Below are 13,097 nucleotides of genomic sequence, written 5' to 3' on the forward strand. Positions count from 1 at the left end.
TATATATATATATATATAGTGTGTGTGTGTCTAAATAATATATGTAAATTGTAACATAATAATAATAATCCTATGACGGTTTAATCCAGCCAAAGCCAGGATGAAAGTGCCCAAAACATCATTTCTTTTGATAACCAGCAAACTACAAACTCATGATGGATATACTGTAACTGGGCAAATCTGAGCTAGATTAGTTACGCTACACCATTTAGAATGTAAATGTCCGTTTTATAAAGTTCCAGTAGTTTGGGTTAGTTTAACTTTGAATTGAATGATGAATTAACTAGTTGAATGATGTCTTAACTAGTCAGATCTGAGATAAACAAGACGAATAGTGTTTAATTAGAGGAACAGATTTTAATCAAACTCTTTTGTTTTTCCAGATGTCTGCCTCCCATGTACTAAAGCACACTCCATCCGCTGCTGCCTCGAATGCCTCTGACCAAAACGCACAAACTACATTTCCCATCGGCCACTTGGGCAAAGAACAGTTACGGATCATCGGAGGGCCGCCCAATCACTGCATGGCTCACCCAAAGCACTCTGGGTTACGGGAGGCAGGGTCTGCGGCCAGCAGTCACAGTCTTCGCCCTTTATCAATCAACAGCGAGGAGGATGATGGAGGGGGCGGGGCCAGGGTGAAGAAGAAACGAAGGAAAAAAGACAAAAAAGAGTCAGAGTGGCACAGAGATGAAGAGAGCAACGCTAAACCAAAGAGAAGGGAGCAAAAGGAAGCGAAGGAGCTTCTTCCGAGAAAGTCAAAGGCAGCGAAGGAACAAAAGGATCATAAGAAGAGGGAGCCAAAAGCCCAAAAAGAAGTCAAAAAAGTAAAGAAAGTTCAAGATGTGAAAGTGAAAACACAGGCCAAGAACACTGCAACACATCCGCCCTCCAAAAGAGGGAGGAAGCCAAAGTGAGTTGGTAGAAAATTACAGAATTTTCCTTTAAATGTTCAAACACTACCGCTAGTGTTTTTGAAAGATGTCTGTTATGCTTACCAAGGCTGCACTTATATGATCAAAAATACAGAAAAACAGTAATCTTGTGAAATATTATTACAATTTAAAATAACTTAAAATTTAATTTATTCCTGTGATGTAAAGCTGAATTTTCAGCATCATTACTCCAGTCTTCAGTGTCACATGATCCTTCAGAAATCATTCTAATATACTGATTGGCTGCTCAAGAAACATTTCTTATTATTATCAATGTTGAAATATTATGTTGATATTTTTGCGAACCATGCTTTCTTTGATGAATATGAACTTTAAAAAATATAATTCAATGTCAGTTTTGATCAATTTAATGTGTCCTTGCTGAATCATTTCTTTAAAAAAATATTCACTAAGTATTTTTGGTCTAACAGTGTAGTGCTTCTGTATGTGTGCTTTATGGCAAGACCATAATGACAGGTATATTTAGCGCACTTGGAACCTAGTTTACTAAGCGATGTCTTAAAGAGAGCAAAAATCATTTTAATCACTGACTAACAAATGTCAACTGACAAAACAGTCTCATTTCAGTAAATTGCATCCTTTGCATGTGACAATTTTGCATGTATTGTCTCGGCACTGTTCTTGCTCAGCTCAATCACAGACCTTTTCATATCTTGATTGGGTGAAATGTGATACAGGGATTGTGGGCGTTACAAGGTGAATGTAGGTACTTATGGATTTCCAATTTGAAACCAAGGTCAAAAATGAAACCTGCAACCATGTGTAGGGCTGTTTGACCTTTCAGCTATTTTACTATCATATTTGGAGAAGTAAAGATACATTTTAAACATTCATTCATAAGGTACTCAAATATGTAATATTCTCCAGGGTTGCATTAATCCATTGCCACAATAATGGCACTTAAAAATGGCCTTATGAACAGAGTTTCTGCCAATCATCTTTTGTGATTGGATACATTCCCTATTTAAACAAATTTTATCCACTTTGTGGTTCCCTCTCACCACTTGTTTTTTCCCAAAGTAAAGCATTGAAATTGCATTTTATTCAAAAGTTCTGCACTCCAACAAAACTGTTGTGCTACTTGTCCACTTATAAACCAGTAAACGTATGCACAGCAGATGTCGGCTTTGTACCATTATATGGCCTGATATTTGTCAGTCAAACAAGTCCTTGGTTGGTTTGCGCCAATATCTGTCAACCTGTGCAAAGCTGTGGAGGTAAGATGAATTTTAAGTGTTAAAATAAATTTTAGTGTTTTGCCCCTGTCTTATGCAGAGAGCAGGGTGCCATGCCTCCAGAGAAGAAGAAGAAGGGAAAGAGGAAAAGTGATGCTGTACTTGAGATGGTGGAGAGTGATGACACAACCTCTCTTAGCACGCTCGCCACTGGCGGTGAGGAAAGCATCGACCCTATGGATAACACTGTAAGTTCTCCAGAACCGATATACATCTGGCATATGGATTTCTCCTGAGCAGAATAATTATGGATCATGCTGTGTATTTACACAAATACAAAATCTTAAAAAGGAAGGCACAATGTTGCTTCCATATCAGTTATCAGCCGCTGTTTTTTTTTTTTTTCCCCTTGTTTTTTGAATATTGCATATTTAATTTTAATGTCATTTTCCTGCTATTTTTACGTTTAGTTTAACTTTGCACTCACTTAAAGTTTAATAATTTGAAATAGTTAAAAGTAAACTTTACTATGGAAGGATATTCCGGACTATTTCCAAAAGGAATTGCAAATGGTATTTTCAATTGCATTTTCCATGTGTGGACACATAAATAGTGACATTATCCAAACGCAATAGCAAATCTTGCATTACTTTTTGCATTTGCACTTTAGCGAACGCACAGTGACTGCCAAATTTCAAATGGAAAAGCAAAGTCCATTTGCAACTGTATTTCCCATGTCTTACGAGTTATGAACCTGTCATATTTAAATAGCAATATTAATTACCACGTCTGCTCTGCGTTGTGCATGTAACCTGCCAAAACTCAAATGAAATCAGTTTATTTAGCATTTGAATTTCCGATGCCTTACAAGGAAAGCTGTCAATCAGTGTCAGGGGCGGGACTATACTATGGGGCGTGTTTGCATTTGGAAGTGACGTCACTCACAGATGATTGTGCCAAATGCTTTGAACAATGGAGGTAATCGGTAAAAAGGCTCAGCTAAAGGCAACTGCCAATCTGATAAATGCGTGTGAATATATATATATATATATATATAAACATAATTCCTTTAATGGGGAATGGATTTTTTGCTGTTGTTGGTAATTTATTTCAATATTTTTGGTAATTGTTTTATTAATAATTTTACATTAATGTGTAATTCTTTCTTTCTTTCTTTCTTTCTCTCTTTCTTTCTTTCTTTCTTTCTCCTTTCTTTCTTTCTTTCTTTCTTTTATTTCTTTCTTTCTTTCTTTCTTTCTTTGCAGAAGAGGCGATCAGGGCGTCAAGTGAAGCGACGGAAGTATAACGAAGATCTTGATTTCAAGGTCGTGGATGATGATGGGGAGACCATCGCCGTGTTGGGCTCGGGCCGAATTGCTGCCATGTCTTCCTCTACCCTCGCCTGGCAGGCTGAGGTAACCGTGGTAACATCTGCCATTATGCCACACCACAGACCTGCCCTACTTCTGGAGGGGCGGAGCAAACACACACTGGAATAATTCCCCCCTTCTTTCTTCACAGGAACCCCCTGAAGATGAGGCCAATATCATTGAGAAAATACTCTCAGCGCGAACGGTCAAGAAAGAGGTAACGGTTCAGATTACATGTTACACTTATAAATAATGGATTACTGTATCCAGTTAAATAAAATTAAGCAACAATATTTATTATATGGCCATTATATGGCTTTGATTTACACCATGATACAAAAAGTCCAGAATACTGAATACACTCTACACTGGGGTGCAAGAAACATCTGCCTAAAAATAAATCTTTTTCATGTAGACATCCCCTGACGAACCACCTGAAGAGATGGAGGAGATGGAGGAGTTTTACGTCAAGTACAGAAATTTGTAAGTGTACTTATGCAACTCAAACTGCTGTTACCTTTTTGTGATCTCAAACTCTCAAACACTCATCTTGTCAAACTGTCAGAGCAAACACATAACTCACATTTATTGTGTAATGCATTATTCAAAATCATTTATGCATTAAATTATCCATCTGCTATAGAGTGGTAATACACCCTGCCTCATGGAATAATTTGCTGAATCAACAATGGTGTGATTTACAGCAAGATCCCTATTCTGGTGTAGTTCTGGAAATTACAGTATTGCAAATAGGACCAATTTACTGGGTCGCATTTAGCCTCAAAAACTAAATAAAAAAAAAATAGCTTAAAGACATTAAGAGAAATATGCCTTTTAGCATCATTGATATTTCCCCCCTTTATTTTCATGATAATAAAGCATATTTCCCACCCAAAATCTTTTTATTTAAATACTTTTGTTTTGTATTTTTTAAATAAGTTTACTGTAATGTATATGTGCTTTACATATGTTTTTAGTAGTATTTATAATCATACCTGCAAACAAGTCGCTTTTCGGTGAAATTTGCTGTTTTGAATCTTTTTTAGTTTATATTAGTTATAAGTTTTTTTGGGGGGCGGGGGGGTTCTGGGCAGAGAGAGAGAGAGATTCCCATTGATTATTAATATGCATAAAAGATCCCTCAAATTCGGGATGCATCTTAAATCAAGTCCCACAGAATCGCTACATTTTAAAGCGCTACAAACCCAAGAACCGAACCCCGAAAAGAGTCCACTCAGTCAGCTAGTTCTGAGACTTACTAACCTGACTAACTCTAACACTCACCAGTCTCAAACCAGCACTGCTTCTCACCCGAACATCAAAATAAATCAAATTATCCAACAATCTAAAAATACATATCTGGAACATTGGGATCAGGAAACTAAAACACAAAGTAAATTACAATTCTATCGAACTCTAAAATCAAATTATGAATTGGAAGATTATCTCCAGAGTGTCAGAGACACAAAGCAGAGACGGATCCTGACCAAGTACAGGCTCAGTGAGCACAGTCTAGCCATTGAGACCGGCAGACACAGAAAAAGCTGGTTACCCAGAGAGCAAAGGGTGTGTGCTCACTGTGAGATAGGAGAGCTCGAGACAGAGATGCACTTCCTCCTTCACTGTCATAAATACATACCCATAAGAAACCAACTTAATAAAGAACTTTACAGCCATTAGTAAAACAGAACAAATAAAGATACTTTTAGGAGAGGGACCGACAGCAGCACTTGCTGCGAGATACGTGTGGATGTGCCACAGCCTGAGAGACAGCAAGTCAGTGTGTATTGTGTCTGACCTCAGTGTGTTACCCTACTGTCCACCACAGTGATCCTTAGTGATCAGTGATGAGAAGTATGTATGTGTGTTTCTATGTAAGTTAAAGACTGTGGTATCAAATGTTCACACGTTATAACTGGTTACAGTTTAATGTTTCTAAGATGTTATAATATTCCAGTCATGCCAATAAAGCAATTTTGAATTGAATTGAATTGAGAGAGAGAGAGAGATTGCAAGCTCGTAGACAGGAGGAGTGTGTTTGACCAAAGTCGCTTTCTCCGTTCGACTTGAAGCAGTAATGCGCAGACCGATCGCTGTATGACATCAAAGCACCGCAAGAGCTACAGAGGACAGATGGCTCTGCGTGCTTTCGAATCACTCTCACGGTACTTTTGATGTCTGATCAGTCTGTGCGCTGCTGCAAAGATGTCGCCGTGGAAGTTCTTCATTGTGAGTTAAACAGACACAAAGTTCATTTATAATACAGTATTGACTGTTTTTTGCTTAAGTTCGCTGATGAAGTTTCAATCAAAGCCACAGCAGAACTGTTTTGTGTCTCTGAGCAACACAGCGGTGTTTCGATACTGAATGAATCCACGTTTTTGAACGAATCAAGTGAGTCAATGATTCAGTAACCCATTCATAAAGATAGTGGCTGTGTTTGAAATGCCATACTATCATACTACTCTTAATATTTCTGCAGTATCCAGTATGTATGCTGTGCATAGTATGCAAGTTTTCTGTATGCATGTAATACCCGGATGACCTATTATATTCGCCAGAATCTGCTAAATATAACTCAAGTACACTGAAATCAGTACAGAAGCTGTTCGGAATGGCATACTACCATACTATATTGCAGTATGCTGTGTATATACTGTGAATAGTATGTGAATTTTCTGTATGCATGGAATGCCCGGATTACCTGCTACATTGGCTGAAATTTGAAGACGCTGCATGAGATACTGTTTCCCAGAATGCAATGCGCTCCATGTGACGTTTCATCTTCAAACGCGTGAGTGAACTGGAGGTGGGGAATAGTAATTATAAATGTAACACTTGTATTTGTATGTATATACATATACATGTAAACTATCGCTGTGTATCTAAAAACAGTATCGTTAGTAGGACATAAATTGTACTTTAATCTATACAGCACGTTTCCCATCATCAAATGACATCACCTTTATCTTTATAGCGCTTTATACAGTACAGATTCTATTTCAATTATGCAAACAGAATTCAATTCCACTGTCAAGCAGCTCTAAAAAGAAATGGAGTGTATTACTCTAAGGACAAATAGACCAATTTGTTGGCAGAGGCTATTTACATTAACTCTGCCCACCAATGCCTGGCTGTGATTAACAGCACTGCAAAATACACTTGCATTTCCGTAGTATCAGTGGCGCAGCGAGTAAAACGTGAGCTGTTTGCTTTTGATGCAGTCGACCCGAGTTCGATCCTGGCTTTTGTCAAACTCATGCTTCTCCTTTTCCCATCACATACCAGATAAGAAAGAAATTAGTTTTCAATAAAAATTAAGTAAATATTTTGAAAAGTGGAAATAAAATGCCTCAACAATACAGTGTTGTGTATGCTTTAGGTAGGTTTTTGTCCCAATAAAGTGGCATTCATCTAATACAATTCTTTACAGCCATTAGTAAAACAGAACAAATAAAGATACTTTTAGGAGAGGGACCGACAGCAGCACTTGCTGCGAGATACGTGTGGATGTGCCACAGCCTGAGAGACAGCAAGTCAGTGTGTATTGTGTCTGACCTCAGTGTGTTACCCTACTGTCCACCACAGTGATCCTTAGTGATCAGTGATGAGAAGTATGTATGTGTGTTTCTATGTAAGTTAAAGACTGTGGTATCAAATGTTCACACGTTATAACTGGTTACAGTTTAATGTTTCTAAGATGTTATAATATTCCAGTCATGCCAATAAAGCAATTTTGAATTGAATTGAATTGAGAGAGAGAGAGAGATTGCAAGCTCGTAGACAGGAGGAGTGTGTTTGACCAAAGTCGCTTTCTCCGTTCGACTTGAAGCAGTAATGCGCAGACCGATCGCTGTATGACATCAAAGCACCGCAAGAGCTACAGAGGACAGATGGCTCTGCGTGCTTTCGAATCACTCTCACGGTACTTTTGATGTCTGATCAGTCTGTGCGCTGCTGCAAAGATGTCGCCGTGGAAGTTCTTCATTGTGAGTTAAACAGACACAAAGTTCATTTATAATACAGTATTGACTGTTTTTTGCTTAAGTTCGCTGATGAAGTTTCAATCAAAGCCACAGCAGAACTGTTTTGTGTCTCTGAGCAACACAGCGGTGTTTCGATACTGAATGAATCCACGTTTTTGAACGAATCAAGTGAGTCAATGATTCAGTAACCCATTCATAAAGATAGTGGCTGTGTTTGAAATGCCATACTATCATACTACTCTTAATATTTCTGCAGTATCCAGTATGTATGCTGTGCATAGTATGCAAGTTTTCTGTATGCATGTAATACCCGGATGACCTATTATATTCGCCAGAATCTGCTAAATATAACTCAAGTACACTGAAATCAGTACAGAAGCTGTTCGGAATGGCATACTACCATACTATATTGCAGTATGCTGTGTATATACTGTGAATAGTATGTGAATTTTCTGTATGCATGGAATGCCCGGATTACCTGCTACATTGGCTGAAATTTGAAGACGCTGCATGAGATACTGTTTCCCAGAATGCAATGCGCTCCATGTGACGTTTCATCTTCAAACGCGTGAGTGAACTGGAGGTGGGGAATAGTAATTATAAATGTAACACTTGTATTTGTATGTATATACATATACATGTAAACTATCGCTGTGTATCTAAAAACAGTATCGTTAGTAGGACATAAATTGTACTTTAATCTATACAGCACGTTTCCCATCATCAAATGACATCACCTTTATCTTTATAGCGCTTTATACAGTACAGATTCTATTTCAATTATGCAAACAGAATTCAATTCCACTGTCAAGCAGCTCTAAAAAGAAATGGAGTGTATTACTCTAAGGACAAATAGACCAATTTGTTGGCAGAGGCTATTTACATTAACTCTGCCCACCAATGCCTGGCTGTGATTAACAGCACTGCAAAATACACTTGCATTTCCGTAGTATCAGTGGCGCAGCGAGTAAAACGTGAGCTGTTTGCTTTTGATGCAGTCGACCCGAGTTCGATCCTGGCTTTTGTCAAACTCATGCTTCTCCTTTTCCCATCACATACCAGATAAGAAAGAAATTAGTTTTCAATAAAAATTAAGTAAATATTTTGAAAAGTGGAAATAAAATGCCTCAACAATACAGTGTTGTGTATGCTTTAGGTAGGTTTTTGTCCCAATAAAGTGGCATTCATCTAATACAATTTATATATACAGTATATGATAATTTACACTCAATATGTTATTGCATACTGTTTTATAATGTACTACAGTATTGAGGTATAAATATCTGCCACCTAACTACTATTTACACTCCTGTTGCTAAAGAAAATGCTGCTATTTTAGTGTTAACAGAAATGATTATTATTTGCACTTAGTGTAACTAGAATATATCGCTTTTTAATATATCGCCACTTAGTGTAGCTACCAAAAATATAAATAAAAACAGCTCAGTGTTGATTTAGTTCTGTCCAATATATAAAGTTAATCAATTATGAAATGAGTTCAATTGGGCAATATAGCTTTGTTTACTAGTATGAAGCCTTATTAACAAGTCTTTGTAAAAAGAACAGTTAGCTCATTTGTTTCTAAGGTAACAACCTTGACAGCTGTGCTGAATTAATGTTCAGTGTTTGTCATGTGACAGCACTTAAGCATACTACTCTGAAACATTTATTGCTTATTGTATACTGTTTCACACACGGTTCTTTAAAAAAAATAGTAGGCAGTATGCACTGTGTACTGGGCAGTAAGCAAGTATGCCATTTCGAACACAGGCAGTAGTCACTTGCCTCGTTTTTGACTGAATCAGCCGTTTAATGACTCGCTCATTAAAACAGTAATTTACCGTCATCTACTGGTGGTTTGGTTTCATATTTAAAAGTATTGCATTTTTCCCAACATTTTTTATTTGTATGTTCAAAACTATTTAAAACATTAATATTATAAAATTTATTTGAAATGTTGTGGTGTAAATGCATTTATGGCACCTCAGCTTCATTAAAGAGTCTGTGTAAATACATCTAATGCCATTTCAGATGCAGCTTCTGTTTCCTCTGCAGTGAAAAGATGGAGTTTGTTAAAATGTGCAAAAATAAATTTCTCCACTGCTCACAAAGACCCCCATACAAGGGTCATATTTAGAACTATATCACCTTTTTGACCTCTTGTGAGTTTGCAAGTATGATAATTAAAAAAAATTTTTTTGCAGAATATAATTAATTATTTCTTTCTTTTGATTTTGAGTTGAAATGTGACATAGACGTGTTCTTGACAAGTTTAGTATTGATGGATAAACAAACATTGTAAACAAAAAACTGTTTTAAATTAAACACTAGCTGAAAGGTAAAGCACGCAGTGTTGTTATTGCACATTGTAAGCTATGAAAATATTTTCTTCGTGCCAGCTCCTATCTGCACTGTAAATGGGCGACCTTGGAGGAACTGGAGAAGGACCCACGCATTGGCCAAAAAATCAAGCGCTTCAGAAACAAGCAAGCGCAAATGAAGCATATTTTCACAGAGGTGCGTCTGCCAAAACATGTTACAGTTTATTTGTGGTTCATTTACAGTTATAACCAGGAGATGCACCAGATATACAAGGATGTAAAAACTATGATGCATGTAGAAAATTCAAGAATTTTGGATTTTGTTGTCAAGTACCTCACCTTTAAATCAATTCTTTTGTCATAGACTGTCTACACACAGTGGTGTGAAAAAGTGTTGGCCCCCTTCCTGTTTTTTAAATTTTTTGCATATTTGTCACACTTAAAAGATTACCTTTGTGTTCTTTTTGGTCAGCATTGGCTTTTGCCTTGGAACTCTCGCATGGATGCTGTTTTTGCCCAGTTTCTTTCTTACTGTTGAATCATGAACACTGATCTTAATTGAGGCAAGTGAGGCCTGCAGTTCTTTAGATGTTGTTCTGGGTTCTTTTATGACCTCCTGGATGAGTCGTCGTTGCGCTCTTGGAGTAATTTTGGTTGGCCGGCAACTCCTGGGAAGGTTCACCATTTTTCCAAGTTTTCTCAATTTGTGGATAATGGCTCTGACCATGGTTTGCTGGAGTCCCAAAGCCTTAGAAATTGCTTTATAATCCTTTCCAGACTGATACATGTCAACTGTTTTGATTCTCATCTGTTCTTGAATTTCTTTAGATCGTGGCATAATGTGTTGCTATTTAAGCATGCTTCACTTCGTCAGACAGCTTCTATTTAAGTGATTTCTTAATTCAACAGGTCTGGCAGTAATCAGGTCTGGGTATGGTTAGTGAAATTTAACTCGACTTTCTAAAATAATGTGGTTAATTGCAGTTCTTTCATGATTTAACAGGAGGGGGCAATTAATTTTTCACGTAGGGCCACGCAGGTTTGGACAGCTTTTTTCCCTTAATAAATTAAATCATCATTTAAAAACTGCATTTTGTATTTACTTGCATTATCTTTGTGTAATATTTAAATTTGTTTGATGATCTGAAACATTAAAGTGTGACAAACATGCAAAAAAATAAGAAATCAGGAAGGGGGCCAATACTTTTTCACACCACTGTATGTGTTATTTGCCTAAATCTGCCTGAGATGAAGTTGTGTTTCTCCTCAGCCGGATGAAGACCTGTTTAATCCAGATTATATTGAAGTTGATCGGGTTTTAGAGATTGCTATCACCACAGATACAGAAACTGGAGAGGTGAGGTGCTCTTCAAATTCTCTTAAAAAACCAAGCTTTTATATATACTAGTGGTGCCAAGTCTTTTGATGTTTGGTTTGTCTGCATGTTAACAGGAAGTTACACACTACCTGGTGAAGTGGTGCTCTTTGTCATATGAGGAGAGTACTTGGGAGCTTCAGGAAGATGTTGACCCTGTGAAAATCAGAGAGTTTGAAGACCTCAAGGAAATTCCAGATATCAAGCATGTGGTAAGTCCTTGAATGCAAATGATTGCATGGTTCAGCTGCAGGTTTTATCGTACAGTCCAAAACATTTTTATTCTGCTTCGCTTTTTAGCATATATCTCAGACTAGGAAAAGAAGTGACACTTCTCTTATCTTAATACAGGAAAGGCCTCTGCCCGAACAGTGGCAAAAACTAGAGAAGTCCAGAGAGTACAGGAATGGGAACCAGCTGCGAGAATACCAGTTAGAGGGAATGAACTGGCTCCTTTTCAACTGGTACAACAGGTGAAACAAACTTTTAATATCTGCACTTGTAGGGCTTACAAAATATCATGATCCTATTTTGAAGGTATAAAGTAACTATTTAAGATAAGAACTAATCATAAAAATGGTTAATAGTAATAATTACATTGACAAAAGGTTTTTTTAACTTAAATTTAAATTGATTTGTAAAATAAGAAATACTAGGTTTTTATATAAATAATGATTAATCTGTTTGTTTTATTGATTAATTCATCTCACATTTAATTAGCTGAAAGGACTGTCAATTTCAACATGTTAATTTAGTGTGATCTAATTATAAAAAATACCCCCCCCCCCCCAAAAAAAAATAAAATGTATCATGTTTAATAATTTTAAACATAATTTTGTCTGACACAATATAATGTTTCAATTGTCTTTTAAATAATAACTATTATAATATGAATAAATGTATAGAATATTATAATATATCAGCATGTAATTAACTTTATAATAATTATGTAACTAATAATAATAATTAACAGCTCTATCTAAAAGCAAATGCAATTATATGTGCAATTATGCGATCTGACATGATTAATAAACTCCTTAACTCCTGAACACGTTTCTCTTGATGTAGGAAAAACTGTATCCTGGCTGATGAGATGGGGCTGGGGAAGACCATCCAGTCCATCACGTTCCTCTATGAGATTTATCTCATGGATCTGAGAGGACCCTTCCTCATCATCGCCCCACTCTCCACCATCACCAACTGGGAGAGAGAGTTCCGCACATGGACTGAAGTGAACGTCATCGTCTATCACGGCAGCCAGATCAGTCGGCAGATGATCCTGCAGTATGAGATGTACCACCGAGATGAACAGGTGGGTCAAACAGAGCGATTCATTTTGAGTTCTCAGTAGAGCCCGACCGATATGGTTTTGTTGGGGGGCCGATACCGATATTAGGGAGTAAAAAAAGACCGATACCGATATATATCGGCCGATATTCTTTATGTGTAGGCTATATTATAGTACAGTATAGTAAAAAGTTTGGACACACTTCCCATTAGTGTGTCCAAACTTTTGACTGGTGCTGTATATAGAATACAGTATATAGCCTACATAAACAATTGGCCGTTGAAAATCATTTGAACTTCTGTCAGCACGTCATAAATAGAGCGAGGCATTGCTTTACTGAATCCGGTGTAGACAACATAATGGGTTCTATTCCAGTGGCGGCTCGTGGGTTTTAAAATAGAGGAGGCACACTAATTGTATTGGTCTGGGATCCCTGCCGATTATTATTATTATTATTATTATTATTATTAGTAACACGAATAGAACAAAATATGTATAACCTGAATTAAGAAATCAAACAAGGTAACTGTGTAGGGCAAGCAAGCTACTTCCAAACCAACAGGGTCAGGTTTATGCAGGAAGCACAGCTTTTCCAAATGTAAACATCTAAAATTAATAAATAATAA

General features: G+C 37.0%; 1 protein-coding gene across 3 annotated transcripts in view; it reads left to right on the plus strand.

Moving 5' to 3' along the window:
• LOC107584069 (chromodomain-helicase-DNA-binding protein 6-like) overlaps positions 1–13,097 on the plus strand; it is a 47,505-nt gene that overhangs the window by 12,638 nt on the left and 21,770 nt on the right. For all 3 annotated transcript variants that reach the window (XM_016270476.1, XM_016270478.1, XM_016270477.1), the window contains 10 exons: positions 384–913; positions 2,232–2,379; positions 3,397–3,546; positions 3,653–3,718; positions 3,917–3,984; positions 9,887–10,004; positions 11,079–11,165; positions 11,261–11,395; positions 11,535–11,656; positions 12,252–12,495. In XM_016270476.1, the coding sequence (XP_016125962.1) occupies positions 384–913; positions 2,232–2,379; positions 3,397–3,546; positions 3,653–3,718; positions 3,917–3,984; positions 9,887–10,004; positions 11,079–11,165; positions 11,261–11,395; positions 11,535–11,656; positions 12,252–12,495 (1,668 nt within the window). The remainder of the gene's footprint in view (positions 1–383; positions 914–2,231; positions 2,380–3,396; positions 3,547–3,652; positions 3,719–3,916; positions 3,985–9,886; positions 10,005–11,078; positions 11,166–11,260; positions 11,396–11,534; positions 11,657–12,251; positions 12,496–13,097) is intronic.

This window comes from Sinocyclocheilus grahami, unplaced genomic scaffold, assembly GCF_001515645.1.
Source record: "Sinocyclocheilus grahami isolate Dianchi unplaced genomic scaffold, SAMN03320097.WGS_v1.1 scaffold57.1, whole genome shotgun sequence".
In the NCBI taxonomy this organism is placed as follows: Eukaryota; Metazoa; Chordata; class Actinopteri; order Cypriniformes; family Cyprinidae; genus Sinocyclocheilus; species Sinocyclocheilus grahami.